Genomic DNA, 21,407 nt, shown 5'->3' on the forward strand with positions numbered 1-21,407 from the left:
CTGCCAGAGCAGGAACTGGTCCGGAACCCAACTGCAGTCCTGGAATGTTATTTCAGGCACAGGCCTGTGTGACGACGCAGATCAGATACAGTAGCCATGTTCACAGCAATTTTGCAACCTATAAGCAATATTAAAATGCACAAAAATAACAAAGAAATTGGTACATTTTTTGGTCGCAGGAAGTTTGTGTGTGTGTGTGTGTGGGGGGGGGGGGGGGGGGGGGGATTTATCTTCTCGCTCTGCTGGCAATAATTTTTTGGTGCACATACAGTGATGGTAAAAAATATACACACATATATATATATATATAAATCGTTTTTTAACTGTGATTGATCATGGGGTGCACACTTGATCTTGCACGCCCAACTAGAAGAGGAGAGGGAGGCTACTTAACTTGATGCAGCGTATTCTGAGTGTGTGAATAATGCAACAAAGATGTGCTTTAAATACAGTAGGTAGGTCAATGAAGCATAGAAAGCAGAAAGACAACCGTTTCCAAATAATCTGGGGACAACAAAAACATTTGAACCCCAAAATTGTCTGATCTGGCCGCCCGCTCCCAGCCGCACAAAAAAAATGTCCACCGCCCAGCAGTAATCTCTGTCAGGACCCGATCTCTGATCTCTGCAGCCCTCTAGTTCGAGCCTTGGGTTAGGTAACCAACTAGCCTGCTACAGGGTTCCCCAACTCTCGGCCAATTGGCCCGCCAATTTTTCTGAGCAAAATAAGAATAATAACATGAATAATAATAATTGTGGAAATCTTTTCCAAAGTATTCCCTCACATGATAGAGATACAGGTAGCTGCCAAACTAAAGGAAACATAAACATAAAGTGTCTTAACAGGGTGTTGGGTCACCACGAGCCAGAACAACTTCAATGCACCTTGCATAGATTCATAAAGTGTCTTAACAGGGTGTTGGATCACCACGAGCCAGAACAACTTCAATGCACCTTGCATAGATTCATAAAGTGTCTTAACAGGGTGTTGGGTCACCACGAGCCAGAACAACTTCAATGCACCTTGCATAGATTCATAAAGTGTCTTAACAGGGTGTTGGGTCACCACGAGCCAGAACAACTTCAATGCACCTTGCATAGATTCATAAAGTGTCTTAACAGGGTGTTGGGCCACCACGAGCCAGAACAACTTCAATGCACCTTGCATAGATTCATAAAGTGTCTTAACAGGGTGATGGGTCACCACGAGCCAGAACAACTTCACTGCACCTTGCATAGATTCATAAAGTGTTTTAACAGGGTGTTGGGTCACCACGAGCCAGAACAACTTCAATGCACCTTGCATAGATTCATAAAGTGTTTTAACAGGGTGATGGGTCACCACGAGCCAGAACAACTTCAATGCACCTTGCATAGATTCATAAAGTGTCTTAACAGGGTGATGGGTCACCACGAGCCAGAACAACTTCAATGCACCTTGCATAGATTCATAAAGTGTCTTAACAGGGTGTTGGGCCACCACGAGCCAGAACAACTTCACTGCACCTTGCATAGATTCATAAAGTGTCTTAACAGGGTGTTGGGCCACCACGAGCCAGAACAACTTCAATGCACCTTGCATAGATTCATAAAGTGTCTTAACAGGGTGATGGGTCACCACGAGCCAGAACAACTTCAATGCACCTTGCATAGATTCATAAAGTGTCTTAACAGGGTGTTGGGCCACCACGAGCCAGAACAACTTCAATGCACCTTGCATAGATTGTTTTGTTGATGATGGTGGATAATGCTGTCTCAGGTGCCCCTCCAGAATCTCTCATAAGTGTTCAATTGTGTGTGTGTGTGTGTGTGTGTGTGTGTGTGTGTGTGTGCGTGCATAAGCTGTGTGATTCTCTCTCAGACACTCACGGCAACATCGAGGCCAATGGGGTATTACAGTAGAATCCTCTTAATAATATGCAAAACGAAATCCTCAACCAAGGTTTTCCGTTCACTGAGATTATCACGTGAAGCTGATGCATTTATTCCACATATCATGGCTTTTTGAACTTCACCCTTGATTGTGTTTGATCCTGTTGTCTTCCTATAGGCCCTGTGACGTATGTGGCTTGTGACGTCTGTAACATTGTTAAAGGGACATTTCATTCATAAATGAAAGTTTGTCAGATGTTTTCAGACCTCTAAAGTAATCTAATTTCTAGATGAAAACACATCCCACGACATCCGTTGTGTAAATCCAGCTATACGCCTTCATCACAAATACATTGCAAAGATAAGCACGGACTAATTCCCTGTTTTTGCTAGTTTACTCTATTTTTATCTTTGGGCTGGAGGCAAATAGCTGGATCTACACAACAGATGTCGTGGAATGGGGTTTCATCTTGACATTAGACTACTATAGAGGTCTCAAAACATCTCAAAAATGTTGATTTGATAGTCTAATGATTGTGTTTCTGCTGTGGTTTTACATCTGACTTAGACTGTTGGCTCTGCTCTGTCTCTGCTCTGTCTCTGCTCTGTCTCTGCTCTGTCTCTGCTCTGTCTCTGCTCTGTCTCTGTCTCTATCTCTGTCTCTCTCTGCTCTGTCTCTCTCTGCTCTGTCTCTCTGCTCTGTCTCTCTGCTCTGTCTCTCTGCTCTGTTCCCCTCTGTCTCTGCTCTGCTCTGTCTCTCTCTGCTCTGTCTCTCTCTGCTCTGTCTCTCTGCTCTGTCTCTCTCTGCTCTGTCTCTCTCTGCTCTGTCTCTCTGCTCTGTCTCTCTCTGCTCTGTCTCTCTCTGCTCTGTCTCTCTCTGCTCTGCTCTGTCTCTGCTCTGTCTCTCTCTGCTCTGTCTCTCTCTGCTCTGTCTCTCTGCTCTGTCTCTCTCTGCTCTGTCTCTCTCTGCTCTGTCTCTCTGCTCTGTCTCTCTCTGCTCTGTCTCTCTCTGCTCTGTTTCTCTCTGCTCTGCTCTGTCTCTGCTCTGCTCTGCTCTGCAGTTTGATTTTATTTGCAAAGATCTGTGAGAAGACGGTGTTGAAACGAGTCCTGAAGGAACTGTGGAAGATCGTCATCATCACTATTGAGAGAATGATAGTCTTACCACCTCTCAATGACCAGAATGTAAGATGTTATGTTATATAAACCAAACACACACACACACACACACACACACACACACACACACGCGCGTGCGCGCGCACAACACCACGGAGAGGCAGATAGTCCTCACACCTCTCAATTACCACTGTAAGCCATGAAACTATTCTAACCATGATGGGAGAACCTCTTACACTGGAGCAGAAGTAGGTAGCTGTGGTTCTGGTGTGCTACAGGTACTAAAGTGTTTACTTGCCCCCAGAAGGAACCAAATTAGATAATTGGCCAATATCAGAGCTAGGCTCAATTGTACCTACTGTACCTGGTCTCTCAGGACTGAAACAAAAAACTTTTCTAACTGAAAAATCACTACAGTCCAGTATCTGCAACGCTCCATGACCAGGGTTGCCTACCTCTGGCTGGAATATCCTCTAGTCTGTAAATGTGCACACATCGACACACTCCCACACACAAATATGTACAAAACACAGATGCACCATAGAGGATATTTACAAAGTTCGGACAAGATGGTGTCTCCTTCTCTCTTTATGTGTCAGTCAGGAAATGTTAGTGACGCCTGGATAGAAGAATGAAAAGGCAAACCTGCTTTTCCAACAGGCAACACTGACAAGGCTGACAACACCCATAAGGAATGTTCTCAAACACACACAGTCTTGTATAACTAACCTTGTGGGGGGACACAATTCTGTCCTGATCCAAATTATATTTTCCCTAACCCCTAACCACAACCCTAACATTTACCTCAAAATCTAACCTTAACCCTAACCCTAAACTTAATTCTAACCCTAACACTAATTCTAACCTTAACCCTAAACCCCCTAGAAATAGCATTTGACCATGTGGGGACCAACAAAATGTCCCCAGTTGGTCAAAAGAAAATGGTTTACTATTCTTGTGGAGACTTCTGGTCTAAACACGCCCACAGACACTTCTGGTCTAAACAAGCCCACAAACACTTCTGGTCTAAACACGCCCACAGACACTTCTGGTCTAAACAAGCCCACAGACACTTCTGGTCTAAACACGCCCACAGACACTTCTGGTCTAAACACGCCCACAGACACTTCTGGTCTAAACAAGCCCACAGACACTTCTGGTCTAAACACGCCCACAGACACTTCTGGTCTAAACAAGCCCACAAACACTTCTGGTCTAAACACGCCCACAGACACTTCTGGTCTAAACAAGCCCACAGACACTTCTGGTCTAAACACGCCCACAGACACTTCTGGTCTAAACACGCCCACAGACACTTCTGGTCTAAACAAGCCCACAGACACTTCTGGTCTAAACACGCCCACAGACACTTCTGGTCTAAACACGCCCACAGACACTTCTGGTCTAAACACGCCCACAGACACTTCTGGTCTAAACAAGCCCACAGACACTTCTGGTCTAAACACGCCCACAGACCTTTCTGGTCTAAACACGCCCACAGACACTTCTGGTCTAAACACACCCACAGACACTTCTGGTCTAAACAAGCCCACAGACACTTCTGGTCTAAACACGCCCACAGACCTTTCTGGTCTAAACACGCCCACAGACACGTCTGGTCTAAACACGCCCACAGACACTTCTGGTCTAAACACACCCACAGACACTTCTGGTCTAAACAAGCCCACAGACACTTCTGGTCTAAACACGCCCACAGACCTTTCTGGTCTAAACACGCCCACAGACACTTCTGGTCTAAACACGCCCACAGACACGTCTGGTCTAAACACGCCCACAGACACTTCTGGTCTAAACACGCCCACAGACACTTCTGGTCTAAACACGCCCACAGACACTTCTGGTCTAAACACGCCCACAGACACTTCTGGTCTAAACAAGCCCACAGACACTTCTGGTCTAAACACGCCCACAGACACTTCTGGTCTAAACACGCCCACAGACACTTCTGGTCTAAACACACCCACAGACACTTCTGGTCTAAACAAGCCCACAGACACTTCTGGTCTAAACACGCCCACAGACCTTTCTGGTCTAAACACGCCCACAGACACGTCTGGTCTAAACACGCCCACAGACACTTCTGGTCTAAACACGCCCACAGACACTTCTGGTCTAAACACGCCCACAGACACGTCTGGTCTAAACACACACACACACACACACACACACACACACACACACACACACACACACACACACACACACACACACGCGCGCACACAAACAAACAAAACATCCTCTTCTGTACCACCTTCGTGCTTCCTTTCACATTATATTCAGCATGAAAGTGCTTCAAAGGTGTATAGTGTATATAGGGTATAACCCTGTCTGTCTTTTCTCCTCACAGCAAGGAGCCCAGATGATTTTCAGTGCTGCCAAGGACCTGGGACAGCTATCCAAACTCAAGGTAGGTCTGGGGCACACTGTGTGTGCGTGTGTGTGTGTGTGTGTGTGTGTGTGTGTGTGTGTGTGTGTGTGTGTGTGTGTGTGTGTGTGTGTGTGAGAACGAATGAGAGACTTAAAAACAGAGTTTAATGGGCAGTTCTGGGTTTTTGCAATCTCTAGTCGGTCAGAGCACAACCACAGCTACAGTAAACACACATACACACACACTGTTGTGATTATCAAAAGTTGGACTCCCACACAGTCCACAACGTACATCTTCCAGAGCAGTAGATCTGTGTTAGTTGGTTAGTTCTCATAGTGATTACATCCAGATTGAGGTAATCTCTGCTAAAACAGCCCACTCCTACCCTAGTCATGCAACTTCACTTCATGCTATAAACCCATGACTAAACTGGCCAAGTCTTCATCATATTATGTAATTGTGGTTGCTTTCCAATCCGTCTGTAACACAGATTAACTGTTTTTAATGAAGTCCCTGTATCTCTGCTCCTAAATTAAAAGATCTTCCCACAGTCACACTCTTTGATCACAGTCACTAGTCTATTTCATGTTCCAAGAAGCACAGCAGAAAGATAGGGAGACAGTATTGTGTCTGTGATGCCATGGTTGAGCAGCAGTTTGCAAGCAACTGTACTGTCGCTGCCTGTACTGTTTTGCTGTATTCTCCTGCTGAATCAAATGATCAGATCTCACAATGTGTTTACCACCTCAGGAACCACATTGATAATACACATTAAAGGGGTTGCCATGAATTTGACAGTAATTTACAGGCAGCTCGGTGGCGAGTAGAATTATGTATTTTATATTTTAAAGTACGCTTAAAAATATGTTAATAAGCAAGGAACAACTATACCATGCACCCACTAGGGGTCAAAATGTTTTTGGCGCTCCAAAGATACGGTACTGTATTCTGGGTGGAATTACAATACCATTTGAAATACAGCAATTTTGAAATACAGCAATTTTGAAATACAGCAATTTTCCCACAATGCTCTATAATTTTTACTGTTGATAATACCTAAAATTAACATATAAATGACAGTTTTCCATTACAATGTACATAGCAATCTTATCATATGCAAACATCTTAAATGTAGTGTGTGAGTGTGTGTGTGTGTGTGTGTGTGTCCTCTCCAAGAGGAATGTTATGGAATCTCTCTCTTTCTATTCTCTCCGCTCTAGGACCATGTGATCAGAGAGGAAGCCCGTAGCCTGACACCAAGACAGTGTGCAGCCATGGACCTTGTCCTTCCCACCATCAAGGTAATGGAGAGCCCTCTCTCTATCTATCCCTCTCTCCCCCCTCCATCTGTCTCTCCCTCCATCTGTCTAACCCACCATCCCTCTCTCTTTCCATCCATCCCTCCCTTCCTCCATCCCTTTCAGCCTCCATCCATCCCTCCATCAATTCCTCTCTCAATCCATCCATGCCTCCTCCATCCCTCCATCCATCCCTCCATCAATTTCTCTCTCTTTCCATCCATCCATCCCTCCCTTTCACCTTCCATCCCTACCCTCATTCCTTTCTCCCTCTAACCATCCATGCCTACCTTTCACCTTCCATCCCTACCCTCATTCCTTTCTCCCTCTAACCATCCATGCCTACCTTTCACCTTCCCTCCCTACCCTCATTCCTTTCTCCCTCTAACCATCCATGCCTACCTTTCACCTTCCATCCCTACCCTCATTCCTTTCTCCCTCTAACCATCCATGCCTACCTTTCTCTGTCCCTGTATAGAAATGCTGAGCAAAGAGAGATGGACAGGGTTTTAACAGGGTAGTAGGGTTGTAAAGAGAGTTTACCTAAATGATCGTTGTAGACTGGTGACTGTTTTAACAAGGTAGTAGGGTTGTAATGAGAGTTTACCTAAAAGATCATTGTAGAGTGGTGACTGTTTTAACAGGATTGTAAGGTCTTTAAGAGAAGTAGTGGTGCTGAGAGGAGTCGATGCAGTCAGTAAGTGCGTCCAAATGGCACCCTATTCCCTACATAGTGCAGTACTTTTGACCAGAGCCCTGTGGGTGCTATTTGTGACACAGACAGGAGTTCAGACCGGGGTCTGTGTGAACACTCAACGCAGCGGCGTGAAACAGAAGCTAATTGATTCCTGCATCTCCATGGACACCAGCTCCCTGTTTAGATCCGTCATGCTGTGGAATTCTCTCCACCAGTATTCCGAGGAGAACGTCCAATTAGAGGAGTTCAGTAATGCTTCCAGGAGACTCTGGCCAATCACAGTTAAGCAATACCTTTAGGTGGAAGAGATACATAGGCTGAATGCAGGACTGATTAAAGACTTAAAGGAAGAGAGGGGGCGGAGATGGGGGAGAGAGACTAGCAGAGATACACAGGCTGAATGCAGGACTGGTTAAAGACTTAAAAGAAGAGAGAGAGGAGAGAGAGAGGTAGGGAGGGAGGGATGGGGGAGAGGGACTAGCAGAGATACACAGGCTGAATGCAGGACTGGTTAAAGACTTAAAGGAAGACAGAGAGGAGAGCGAGAGGGAGGGAAGCAGGGAGAGAGACTAGCAGAGATACATTCATCTATCCATTTATCTGATTTTTCAGGTGGTGGTGAGATGATAATATGATACACATATCCGTGTATGTGACAAAATGTTTTGTTGTTGATGTTTTTGTTGGTGTTGTATGGAGCTCTTGAAGTTGGTGTTGTGTGGGCTAGCTCTTGGAGTTGTGTGGACTAGATCTTGGAGTTGGTGTTGTGTGGACTAGCTCTTGGAGTTGGTGTTGTGTGGGCTAGCTTTTGGAGTTGGTGTTGTGTGGGCTAGCTCTTGGTGTTGTGTGGACTAGCTCTTAGAGTTGGTGTTGTGTAGACTAGCTCTTGGAGTTGGTGTTGTGTGGACTAGATCTTGGAGTTGGTGTTGTGTGGGCTAGCTCTTGGTGTTGTGTGGACTAGCTCTTGGAGTTGGTGTTGAGTGGGCTAGCTCTTGGAGTTGTGTGGACTAGCTCTTGGAGTTGGTGTTGTGTGGACTAGCTCTTGGAGTTGGTGTTGTGTTGGATATGTCTTTGATGGTTTCTCTGCCGTTCTTCCCTCATCAACACCTATGGTATCTTCAGAGTGAATCTGTGTTGTGCCTATTCTGCCGAGGCAGCAGAGCTACAGAGCTTAGTCCCAAATGACACTGTATGCCCTATGTAGGACACTACTTTTGATCAGAAGTAGTTTGCTATAGGTAATAGGATGTCATTTGGAACACAGAGCTACAGCGCTTAGGATCATTTACTCTGAGCAGCTTTGGCTCATTGACTCACCCACTGTTTTCAGTCTGTATCCGATATTCCATAATGCATCGGTGACTGGATTATATCTGAACATGACTTTCTTCTTCCAGAGCCAATGGAGGATGACCTATGAACTCATGAACTCCAGTGAGGTGGAGAGTGTGTGAGGGGGTGGAGTGTGTGTATGTGGCAGGACTGTAAGCAATTATCCTCTGTCTTAATGCAACAGTACAGAGTACATTTTTATTAGGCCTACTGCTGCCAGCCTGGATAAGCATACATAGTTATTACCTCTCCCACACAGTCTTCCACACAGTCTGGTCTGAAGATGTGAAAAGTACATTAACTCTGTACGTGTTCTATCTGGTCTGAGTGTACCCAAGTTTTATTGGTAACCTCACTCCTCAGATTGAAATGCCTTGAATTGCTAGCTTTTTCAGTGGTGTAGCTGGCTCAGGTGTTGTCGAGTGTTTGCAAGACAGAGGACCTGAGATCAAGTAGCAGACTTTAGGAGGGAGGAAGATGTACTGTTATACAAGCAGTTTGACAGCTGTTAAGCAAACATGCTTATTATCTCTCCCACACAGTCTCCTATACAGTCAGTCTGGTCAGAAGACTTAAAGGTACATGAACATGTATGTTTTCAATCTGATCTGAGGAACCAACATTAAAAGGAATATGGTGAATGTAAGCTTACCCAAGTAAACGTCAGCCCAGCTTTAACAAAAAGGGTAACCAGGTGCTCAACTGGGAGGACAATTCTAAAAAAGTAGTCCTACCTCCAGGACACTTCAACAGGTGACTATCCCAGAAAAGAAAAAGGAACAGTCTGTCTGCATATATATATTTTTTATTTTACCTTTATTTAACTAGGCAAGTCAGTTAAAAACAAATTCTTATTTTACAATGACGGTCTACCCAGACAAAACCCTCCCCTAATAACCTGGATGACGCTGGGACAATTGTGCAACGCCCTATGGGACTCCCGATCACGGCCGGTTGTGATACAGCCCGGGATCGAACCAGGGTCTGTAGTGACACCTTTAGCACTGAGATGCAGTGCCTACGACCGCTGCGCCACTCTGGAGTCTTTTAACATACATATACAGCATCTTTGTTTTACGGGACAGACAAGCAGGCTAAATGTACTGACTATGTCTGTTCTCCTTCTGGTCTGAAGACTGAAGACAGTGAATAAAGTGGCTCTGACTCAGTACGCTTTCCTTCTTTCTTTTTTCCTTTCTCTCTCTCTCTTTTCCGTAGCAATATTTCCACGCCGGAGGAAACGGTCTGAAGAAGACGTTCCTTGAGAAGAGCCCTGACCTCAAGTCCCTCAAATATGCTTTGAGCCTTTACACACAGCCTACCGATGCCTTGATCAAGAAGTATATATGCACCCAAACCTCTCAAGGTAAGGACACTGAGCTAGTAGATATGCATCCCAAACCTCTCAAGATAAGGACAATGAGCTAGTAGATATGCACCCAAAGCTCTCAAGATAAGGACACTGAGCTAGTAGATATGCAACCAAACCTGTCAAAGTTAGGACACTGAACTTAGTAGATTTGCAACCTAAGCTCCAAAGTTAAGGACACTTCCGCTAGTATATGCACCCTAATACATCCGAGTACACTTAATCTGTTTCCCCAAATGTCCCTGAAAGTCCCCAAATGTCCTCTCTAGAGGTTAGGATTAGAGTCCAGGGTTTAGGTCAATTCCATTTCAGTCAATTCAGGAAGAAATTCCAATTCCATTCTTTCTCATAGAGAAGCATTGATGGAAATTGGAATTAGAACTTCAGTTAACTTCCTAACCCTGCTCACAGGAGGCTGGTTAGGGGAGGACTAGAATGGGATGAAGGGAATTGTATCATGTGTTTGATGAGCTGGATACCACTCCATTTATTCCATTACAGCCATTACTATGAGCCCATCCTCCCCAATTAAGGTGCCACCAACCTCCTGTGACCCTGTGATAGTTATCCTTGCTCCTCTTAAAGTGGGCTGCAGTGTTTTTCCATGTCAGCTTGGTTTCTCTTCAGTTTACCGTGTGAGATGGTTATTGCAGTAATTGCATTTTTCATCTACTGCCTCCTTCAATCCCTTTATCTTTCTATTTTACTCTTGCTTCTCTCTCTCTTTCTCACTCACTCTATTTTGCTCTCTGTCACTCTCTCTCTTTCTCACTCACTCTCTCTCTGTCGCTCTCTCTCTGTCGCTCTCTCTTTGTTGCTCTCTCTTTGTCTCTCTCTCTCTCTGTCGCTTTCTCTCTCTGTCGCTCTCTCTTTGTTGCTCTCTCTTTTCCGCTCTCTCTCTCTCTCTTTCTCTCTGTTGCTCTCTCTCTCTGTCGCTCTCTCTTTGTTGCTCTCTCTTTGTCGCTCTCTCTCTCTCTCTCTCTGTCGCTTTCTCTCTCTGTCGCTCTCTCTTTTTTGCTCTCTTTTCCGCTCGCTCTCTCTCTCTGTCGCTCTCTCTCTCTCTCTCTCTCTCTCTCTCTGTCGCTCTCTCTCTCTTTCGCGCTCTCTTTGTTGCTCTCTCTTTTCCTCTCTCTCTCTCTCTCTCTCTCTCTCTGTCGCTCTCTCTTTGTTGCTCTCTCTTTGTCGCTCTCTCTCTCTCTCTCTCTGTCGCTTTCTCTCTCTGTCGCTCTCTCTTTGTTGCTCTCTCTTTTCCTCTCTCTCTCTCTCTCTCTCTCTCTCTCTCTCTCTCTCTCTCCCTCTCTCTCTCTCTCTCTGTCGCTCTCTCTGTTGCTCTCTCTCTCTCTCTCTCTCTCTCTCTCTCTCTCTCTCTGTCGCTGTTTTTTTGCCATCATTGTAAGCCTGCCACACACATACATTACAATACATTTATTAAAAATGAATGTTTAGGTTTACATACACTTAGGTTGGAGTCATTAATAGGTTTTCAACCACTCCACAAATTTCTTGTTAACAAACCATAGTTTTGGCAAGTCGGTTAGGACATCTACTTTATGCATGACACAAGTCATTTTTCCAACAATTGTTTACAGGCAGATTATTTCACTTATAATTCACTGTATCACAAATCCAGTGGGTCAGAAGTTTACATACACTAAGTTGACTGTGCCTTTAAACAATTTGGAAAATTCCAGAAAATGATGTCATGGCTTTAGAAGCTTCTGATAGGCTAATTGACATCATTTGAGTCAATTGGAGGCGTACCTGTGAATGTATTTCAAGGTCTACCTTCAAACTCAGTGCCTCTTTGCTTGACATCATGGGAAAATCAAAAGAAATCAGCCAAGACCTCAGAAATAAAATTGTAGACCTCCACAAGTCTGGTTCATCCTTGGGAGCAATTTCCAAACGCCTGAAGGTACCACGTTCATCTGTACAAACAATAGTATGCAAGTATAAACACCATGGGACGACGCAGCCATCATACAGCTCAGGAAGGAGACGCGTTCTGTCTCCTAGAGATGAACGTACTTTGGTGTGAGAAATGCAAATCAATCCCAGAACAACAGCAAAGGACCTTGTGAAGAAGCTGGAGGAAACAGGTACAAAAGTATCTATATCCACAGTAAAACGAGTCCTATATCAACATAACCTGAAAGGCCGCTCAGCAAGGAAGAAGCCACTGCTCGAAAAACCGCCATTAAAAAAAACCAGACTACGGTTTGGAACTGCACATGGGGACAAAGATCATACTTTTCGTACAAAATCGTGCAAAAATAGAACTGTTTGCCCATAATGGCCATCATTATGTTTGGAGGATAAAGGGGGAGGCTTGCAAGCCGAAGAACACCATCCGAACCGTGAAGCACGGGGGTGGCAGCATCATGTGGTGGAGGTGCTTTGCTGCAGGAGGGACTGGTGCACTTCACAAAATAGATGGCATCATCAGGAAGTAAAATTATGTGGATATATTGAAGCAAAATCTCAAGACATCAGTCAGGAAGTTAAAGCTTGGTCGCAAATGGGTCTTCCAAATGGACAATGACCCCAAGCATACTTCCAAAGTTGTGGTAAAATGGCTTAAGGACAACAAAGTCAAGGTATTGGAGTGGCCATCACAAAGCCCTGACCTCAATCCTATAGAAAATGTGTGGACAGAACTGAAAAAGCGTGTGCAAGCAAGGAGGCCTAAAACCTGACTCAGTTACACCAGCTTTGTCAGGAGGAATGGGCCAAAATTCACACAACTTATTGTGGGATACTTGTGGAAGGCTACCCAAATCGTTTGACCCAAGTTAAACCATTTTAAGGCAATGCTACCAAATACTAATTGAGTGTATGTACACTTCTGACCCACTGGGAATGTGATGAAAGAAATAAAGGCTGAAAGAAATCATTATTTCTACCATTATCTCTACTATTATTCTGACATTTCACATTCTTAAAATAATGTGGTGATCCTATCTGTCCCAAGACAGGGAATATTTACTAGGATTAAATGTCAGGAATTGTGAAAAACTGAGTTTAAAAGTATTTGGCTATGTAAAATAGTGTATGTAAAATTCTGACTTCAACTGTATATACAGTACAAAATCCATGTGTACGTGTCTGCATATTGCGTATGCCATCGTGTGTGTTTATCCATTGGATGTGCTCGTGGAAGTAGAGCAACTTGTGTCGTCGACAGGTGCAGGTGTAGTACTGCTGGTAGTAGCAGTACTACCAGTAGAGCTGGTATGTGTCTCTATGGACGCGGGCCTTACTTTCTTTTTTTTTCTATGGACGCGGGCCTTACCTGATTGGAGTAAACTAACCTGATTGGAATAAACTAACAATCCTACCATCCCTAACCAGATTGAAGTAAACTAACGATCCTACCATCCCTAACCTGATTGGAGTAAACTAGCGATCCTACCATCCTAACCTGATTGGAGTAAACTAGTGATCCTACCATCCTAACCTGATTGTAGTAAACTAGCGATCCTACCATCCTAACCTGATTGGAGTAAACTAACGATCCTACCATCCTAACCTGATTGGAGTAAACTAGCTATCCTACCATCCTAACCTGATTGGAGTAAACTAACGATCCTACCATCCTAACCTGATTGGAGTAAACTAGCGATCCTACCATCCTAACCTGATTGGAGTAAACTAGCGATCCTACCATCCTAACCTGATTGGAGTAAACTAACGGACAATAAATATTCTACTGCTACAGCTATTTTAACTCACATCTACAGTACCTGTAGTGAAATAATTATACATATATTCCTAATTTCTTCTTTCTTCAAGTGCGGCCAAACCTCCAATTAATTCTGATCTTAACTCCAACCCTCCGTTGTCCACAGAACAGCCCATCTTTCCCAGTATAACGTCATTTTAATATTTCCTTTTGCAATAAATCCCTCCATTTTACGCAGATGTAGAACATTTCTACTGATATTGTACTAAAAAGACTAGAATGATATTTCTCATTGACTGATGGGTTTTTTTCAGATCTCCTAACAATACAGTTTGCAGTTCCATCTGAACCCTGATATTATGACATAACAATCATTCCTGGACCTGACTCCAAAAGCAAGCCACAGATAGACAGTACCAGAAAATATATTCTATTGATTATGTTTCCTCGTGACAGAGTCTGCACAAGAATGACTGTTCAATGCCCCACATATTGAGATTTTTTTTGTAGCAAGTATTTTATATAGTAGCTTAAATTGAAACTAATGACTTGATGAGTCAATTGTTGTTTTATATGTCAGTTCATAGACCCGATGCCAAGGTATTGGGACATAAAAAAAACTGACCTCAACTGACTTGAATTTTATTGGTTGTTAGCGTGTTGATTTCCCCTGTTCCAGGTCTTAATTATGTTGTCGTGATATCCCCCTCCCTAATCAGGATCCATTCATCAGCTCTCTCGCTCCCTCTCTCTCTCTCTCTCTCTCTCTCTCTCCCTCTCTCTCTCTCTCTCTCTCCCTCTCTCTCTCTCCCTCTCTCTCTCTCTCTCTCTCTCTCCCTCTCTCTCTCTCTCTCTCTCTCTCTCTCTCTCTCTCTCTCTCTCCCTCTCTCTCCCTCTCCCTCTCTCTCTCTCTCTCTCTCTACCTCTCTCCCTCTCTCTCTCTCTCTCTCCCTCCCTCTCTCTCTCTCTCTCTCTCTCTCTCTCCCTGACTCTCTCTCTCTCTCTCTCTCCTTCTCTCTCCCTTCATCAGCTCCTGCTCTAATAGCCTCTGCTTGTTTGGCAACATATTGATTAGACATCGTATCAACTAGGCTGGTAATGAAACAACAGACACACAAACAACAGTACAAATATGTCTACAGTATGTTACTACCGGCAAATCTTGCCCTCTGTCTGTGTTAGTACCCCCACTTCTGTCCCTCTGTCTGTGTTACTACCCCCACGTCTGGCCCTCTGTCTATGTTGCTACCCCCACGTCTAGCCCTCTGTCTGTGTTACTACCCCCACGTCTGGCCCTCTGTCTATGTTACTATCCCCACGTCTGGCCCTCTGTCTGTGTTACTACCCCCACGTCTGTCTGTTCTGTCTGTTACTATCCCCACTTCTGGCCCTCTGTCTGTGTTACTACCCCCACACCTGGCTGTTCTGCCTGTGTCACTACCCGCTTGTCTGGCTGTCCTGTTTATGTTACTACTCCCACGTCTGGCCCTCTGTCTGTGTTACTACCCCCACGTCTGGCCCTCTGTCTGTGTTACTACCCCCACGTCTGGCTGTTCTGTCTGTTACTATCCCCACTTCTGGCCCTCTGTCTGTGTTACTACCCCCACTTCTGGCTGTTCTGTCTGTTACTATCCCCACTTCTGGCCCTCTGTCTGTGTTACTATCCCCACGTCTGGCTGTTCTGTCTATGTTACTATCCCCACTTCTGGCCCTCTGTCTATGTTACTATCCCCAAGTCTGGCTGTTCTGTCTATGTTACTATCCCCACTTCTGGCCCTCTGTCTATGTTACTATCCCCACGTCTGGCTGTTCTGTCTATGTTGCTATCCCCACATCTGGCCCTCTGTCTATGTTACTATCCCCACATCTGGCCCTCTGTCTACGTTACTATCCCCACTTCTGGCCCTCTGTCTATGTTATTATCCCCACATCTGGCCCTCTGTCTACGTTACTATCCCCACTTCTGGCCCTCTGTCTATGTTACTATCCCCACATCTGGCCCTCTGTCTACGTTACTATCCCCACTTCTGGCCCTCTGTCTATGTTACTACCCCCATGTCTGGCTGTTCTGTCAATGTTACTACCCCCACGTCTGGCCCTCTGTCTGTGTTACTACCCCCATGTCTGGCTGTTTAGTCTATGTTACTACCCCGACGTCTGGCCCTCTGTCTGTGTTACTACCCCCATGTCTGGCTGTTCCGTATATGTTACTACCCCCACGTCTGGCTGTTCTGTCTGTTTTACTACCCCCACGTCTGGCCCTCTGTCTGTGTTAGTACCCCCACTTCTGGCCCTCTGTCTGTGTTACTACCCCCACGTCTGGCCCTCTGTCTATGTTACTACCCCCAAGTCTGGCCCTCTTTCTATGTTACTACCCCCACTTCTGGCTGTTCTGTCTATGTTACTATCCCCACGTCTGGCCCTCTGTCTATGTTACTACCCCCATGTCTGGCTGTTCTGTCAATGTTACTACCCCCACGTCTGCCCTCTGTCTGTGTTACTACCCCCATGTCTGGCTGTTTAGTCTATGTTACTACCCCGACGTCTGGCCCTCTGTCTGTGTTACTACCCCCATGTCTGGCTGTTCCGTATATGTTACTACCCCCACGTCTGGCTGTTCTGTCTGTTTTACTACCCCCACGTCTGGCCCTCTGTCTGTGTTAGTACCCCCACTTCTGGCCCTCTGTCTGTGTTACTACCCCCAAGTCTGGCCCTCTGTCTATGTTACTACCCCCACTTCTGGCTGTTCTGTCTATGTTACTATCCCCACGTCTGGCCCTCTGTCTATGTTACTACCCCCATGTCTGGCTGTTCTGTCAATGTTACTACCCCCACGTCTGGCCCTCTGTCTGTGTTACTACCCCCATGTCTGGCTGTTTAGTCTATGTTACTACCCCTCTGTCTGGCCCTCTGTCTGTGTTACTACCCCCATGTCTGGCTGTTCCGTCTATGTTACTACCCCCACGTCTGGCTGTTCTGTCTGTTTTACGACCCCCACGTCTGGCCCTCTGTCTGTGTTAGTACCCCCACTTCTGGCCCTCTGTCTGTGTTACTACCCCCACGTCTGGCCCTCTGTCTATGTTACTACCCCCAAGTCTGGCCCTCTGTCTATGTTACTACCCCCACTTCTGGCTGTTCTGTCTATGTTACTATCCCCAAGTCTGGCCCTCTGTCTATGTTACTACCCCCATGTCTGGCTGTTCTGTCTATGTTACTACCCCCACGTCTGGCCCTCTGTCTGTGTTACTACCCCCGCTTCTGGCTGTTCTGTCTATGTTACTACCCCCACGTCTGGCCCTCTGTCTATGTTACTATCCCCACGTCTGGCTGTTCCGTCTATGTTACTACCCCCGCTTCTGGCTGTTCTGTCTATGTTACTACCCCCACGTCTGGCCCTCTGTCTGTTTTACTACCCACACGTCTGGCTGTTCCGTCTATGTTACTACCCCCACGTCTGCTGTTCTGTCTGTTTTACTACCCACACATCTGGCTGTTCTGTCTATGTTACTACCCCCACGTCTGGATGTTCTGTCTGTGTTACTACCCCCACGTCTGGCTGTCCTGTCTATGTTACTACCCCCCACGTCTGGCTGTTCTGTCTATGTTTCTACCCCTACGTCTGGCTGTTCTGTCTATGTTACTACCCCCCACGTCTGGCTGTTCTGTCTATGTTTCTACCCCTACATCTGGCTGTTCTGTTTGTGTTACTACCTCCCATGTCTGGCTGTCCTGTCTATGTTACTACCCCCCACGTCTGACTGTTCTGTCTATGTTACTACCCCCACGTCTGGCTGTTCTGTCTATGTTACTACCCCCCACGTCTGGCTGTTCTGTCTATGTTTCTACCCCTACATCTGGCTGTTCTGTTTGTGTTACTACCTCCCATGTCTGGCTGTTCTGTCTATGTTTCTACCCCTACGTCTGGCTGTTCTGTCTATGTTACTACCCCCACGTCTGGCTGTTCTGTCTATGTTACTATCCCCACGTCTGGCTTTTCTGTCTATGTTACTACCCCTACGTCTGGCTATTCTGTCTATGTTACTACCCCCACGTCTGGCTGTTCTGTCTATGTTACAAGCCCTACGTCTGGCTGTTCTCTCTGTGTCCATGTTTCTGTCTCTTTGTCGCTCTGTCTCTCTGTCTGGCTCTCTCTCTCTCACACACTTCTTTCTCCTCCTCCTCTCTCTGGTTCATCTCTATCACTCTCTTCCCCCCTATCCTCATCTCTATTTCTCTCTCCCTCCCTCTCTTTCACCCCCGCTCTCTCTCTTTCTCCCTCCTGGGTCTGTCATTGAGTGCACCTCCATATTTAATGTGTGTTTGTTCTCTCTGCTCCAGAGAGGGTAGTGGTCCTAAATGGTTGGAGTCCCTGTGTAGGGCAGCACTTTGCGTTACCATTCTGTGTGTGTGTGTGTGTGTGTGTGTGTGTGTGTGTGTGCGAGTGCGTGCGTGCGTGCGTGTGCGTGTGTATGTATGTGTGTGTGTGTGTGTGTGTGTGTGTGTGTGTGTGCGTGCGTGCGTGTGTGTGTGCACTTCTGTTCTGTTCTTTTACTCAGAGCTTAATGCATTTATCTACAGCTCCATGTGTTGTTTTGTTTTCTCTGTAGCTTGTTTTTCTTTTGTCACTGGTTTCCAGAGATCCCTACTTCTCAGAGTGACACAGGAGGAAGTGGAGTGAATCATTCTCTTCATGTTGCAGTTTATGTTTCAGTCACTACCACAGGGGTTTCTCCTCTACCTTTCTGGATCAGTGTGTGTGTGTAACCTCATTTGAGATGCAGTGTTTTTGTCTTTTTGACTCCCTGTCTCACCTTTTCTCTCTCCCTGTCTCTCTTTTTCTCTCTCTCTCCTTTTCTCTCTCTCTGTCTCTCTCTCTCTCTCTTCTCTCTCTCCTTTTCTCTCTCTCTGTCTCTCTCTCTCTTTTCTCTCTCTTTTCTCTCTGTCTCCTTTTCTCTCTCTCTCCTTTTCTCTCTCTCTCCTTTTCTCTCTCTCTATCTATCCTTTTCTTTATCTCTCCTTTTCTCTCTCTCTGTCTCCTTTTCTCTCTCTCTGTCTATCCTTTTCTTTATCTCTCCTTTTCTCTCTCTCTGTCTCCTTTTCTCTCTCTCTATCTATCCTTTTCTTTATCTCTCCTTTTCTCTCTCTCTGTCTCCTTTTCTCTCTCTCTGTCTCTCCCCTCTGACTCTCTTACAACATGTGGTTGTGATGAGTATCAGGTCAATGCAGTTGATTATTCTCTCTCTCACTCTCTCTCTTTTTCTCTCCCTTTCAATTCAATTCAATTCAAGGGGCTTTATTGGCATGGGAAACATGTGTTAACATTGCCAAATGAGGCAGATAATATACAAAAGTGAAATAAACAATACATATTAACACTAAACATTACACATACAGAAGTTTCAAAACAATGAAGACATTACAAATGTCATATTATATATATATACAGTCTTGTAACAATGTACAAATGGTTAAAGTACACAAGGGGAAATAAATAAGGGTTGTATTTACAATGGTGTTAGTTCTTCACTGGTTGCCCTTTTCTTGTGGCAACAGGTCACAAATCTTGCTGCTGTGATGGCACACTGTGGAATTTCACCCAGTAGATATGGGAGTTTATCAAAATTGGGTTTGTTTTTTAATTCGTTGTGGATCTGTGTAATCTGAGGGAAACATGTCTCTCTAATATGGTCATACATTGGACAGGAGGTTAGGAAGTGCAGCTCAGTTTCCACCTCATTTTGTGGGCAGTGTGCACATAGCCTGTCTTCTCTTGAGAGCCAGGTCTGCCTACGGCGGCCTTTCTCAATAGCAAGGCTATGCTCACTGAGTCTGTACATAGTCAAAGCTTTCCTTAAGTTTGGGTCAGTCACAGTGGTCAGGTATTCTGCCACTGTGTACTCTCTATTTAGGGCCAAATAGCATTCTAGTTTGCTCTGTTTTTTTGTTAATTCTTTCCAATGAGTCAAGTAATTATCTTTTTGTTTTCTCATTATTTGCTTGGGTCTAATTGTGCTGCTGTCCTGGGGCTCTGTAGGGTGTGTTTGTGTTTGTGAACAGAGCCCCAGGACCAGCTTGCTTAGGATAATCTTCTTCAGGTTCATCTCTCTGTAGGTGATGGCTTTGTTATGGAAGGTTTGAGAATTGCTTCCTTTTAGGTGGTTGTAGAATTTAACGGCTCTTTTCTGGATTTTGATAATTAGTGGGTATCGGCCTAATTCTGCTCTGCATGCATTATTTGGTGTTCTACGTTGTACACAGAGGATATTTTTTGCAGAATTCTGCATGCAGAGTCTCAATTTGGCGTTCGTCCCATTTTGTGAAATCTTGGTTGGTGAGCGGCAATGGACTCTATTGAGCGGCAATGGACTGATTCAAGTATTTTTAGCCAGATCCTAATTGGTATGTTGAATTTTATGTTCCTTTTGATGGCATAGAATGCCCTTCTTGCCTTGTCTCTCAGATCGTTCACAGCTTTGTGGAATTTACCTGTGGCACTGACGTTTAGGCCAAGGTATGTATAGTTTTTTGTGTGCTCTAGGGCAATGGTGTCTAGATGAAATTTGTAATTGTGGTCCTGGCGACTGGACATTTTTTGGAACACCATTATTTTGGTCTTACTGAGATTTACTGTCAGGGCCCAGGTCTGGCAGAATCTGTGCAGAATATCTAGGTGCTGCTGTAGGCCCTCCTTGGTTGGTGACAGAAGCACCAGATCATCAGCAAACAGTAGACATTTGACTTCAGATTCTAGTAGGGTGAGGCCGGGTGCTGCAGACTTTTCATTGATACATATGTTGAAGAGGGTGTGGCTTAATCTGCATCCCTGTCTCACACCTCACTCTCTCACTCTCCTCATCTCTTCCCCTCTTTTTCTCCCTCTCTCTCTCCTATTCCTCCTCTCTCCTTCTCTCTCCTCTCTCTCTCTGATGGTAGTCTTGTATGGTGATCTCCAGGTGAGGTCTCAATGTGCTCTCTCTCCTCCTCTCTCACTCTCTCTCTCTCTCTCTCTCTCTCTCTCTCTCTCTCTCTCTCTCTCTCTCTCTCTCTTACAGTAGTGTTGTGTTGTTGTTCTGCAGGTCAGTCTACCAACGGCTCCATGGGGGAGGTGTCTATCTCTCCTTCTCTCTCTCTCTCTGACGGTAGTGTTGTGTTGTTGGTCTGCAGGTCAGTCTACCGACAGCTCCGTGGGGGAGGTGTCTATCTCTCCTTCTCTCTCTCTCTCTGACGGTAGTGTTGTGTTGTTGGTCTGCAGGTCAGTCTACCGACAGCTCCGTGGGGGAGGTGTCCATGCAAGTGGATCTCATCTCTCACCCTGGCACCGGAGAGCACAAAGTCAACGTGAAGGGTGAGACACACACACACAAGCACTCACACATGCCATTCCTGTACACAAACACACAGAGGAGGAAAGCTGAAACTGTGAAACAATTAAACCTCACTTTACCCCTTAGATAAGCACATTACAACAACGATGTATCATTCTTAGTCAAATCTATTCATACCTGTAATGTTCAAAGAGGAACCACTAGGAGGAACATGGATAGTTGGATTTTAGTTTTAGGCTACTGTTAAGCTGTGGTCATTATCAAATAGACTGCTGCTACACTACGTCCTACTTGAAACCCTATACTACAGAACACTAGTCAGTCA

General features: G+C 45.3%; 1 protein-coding gene across 1 annotated transcript in view; it reads left to right on the plus strand.

Annotated features, from left to right (window-relative positions):
* The window catches only part of LOC110526645 (protein unc-13 homolog C-like), a 265,368-nt gene that overhangs the window by 207,728 nt on the left and 36,233 nt on the right, over nucleotides 1-21,407 (plus strand). The window contains exons 26-30 of the mRNA XM_036981784.1: nucleotides 2,933-3,056; nucleotides 5,359-5,418; nucleotides 6,600-6,680; nucleotides 9,925-10,072; nucleotides 21,010-21,102. Coding sequence (XP_036837679.1) covers nucleotides 2,933-3,056; nucleotides 5,359-5,418; nucleotides 6,600-6,680; nucleotides 9,925-10,072; nucleotides 21,010-21,102 — 506 coding nt within the window. The remainder of the gene's footprint in view (nucleotides 1-2,932; nucleotides 3,057-5,358; nucleotides 5,419-6,599; nucleotides 6,681-9,924; nucleotides 10,073-21,009; nucleotides 21,103-21,407) is intronic.

This window comes from Oncorhynchus mykiss, chromosome 6 (assembly GCF_013265735.2).
Source record: "Oncorhynchus mykiss isolate Arlee chromosome 6, USDA_OmykA_1.1, whole genome shotgun sequence".
NCBI lineage: Eukaryota > Metazoa > Chordata > Actinopteri > Salmoniformes > Salmonidae > Oncorhynchus > Oncorhynchus mykiss.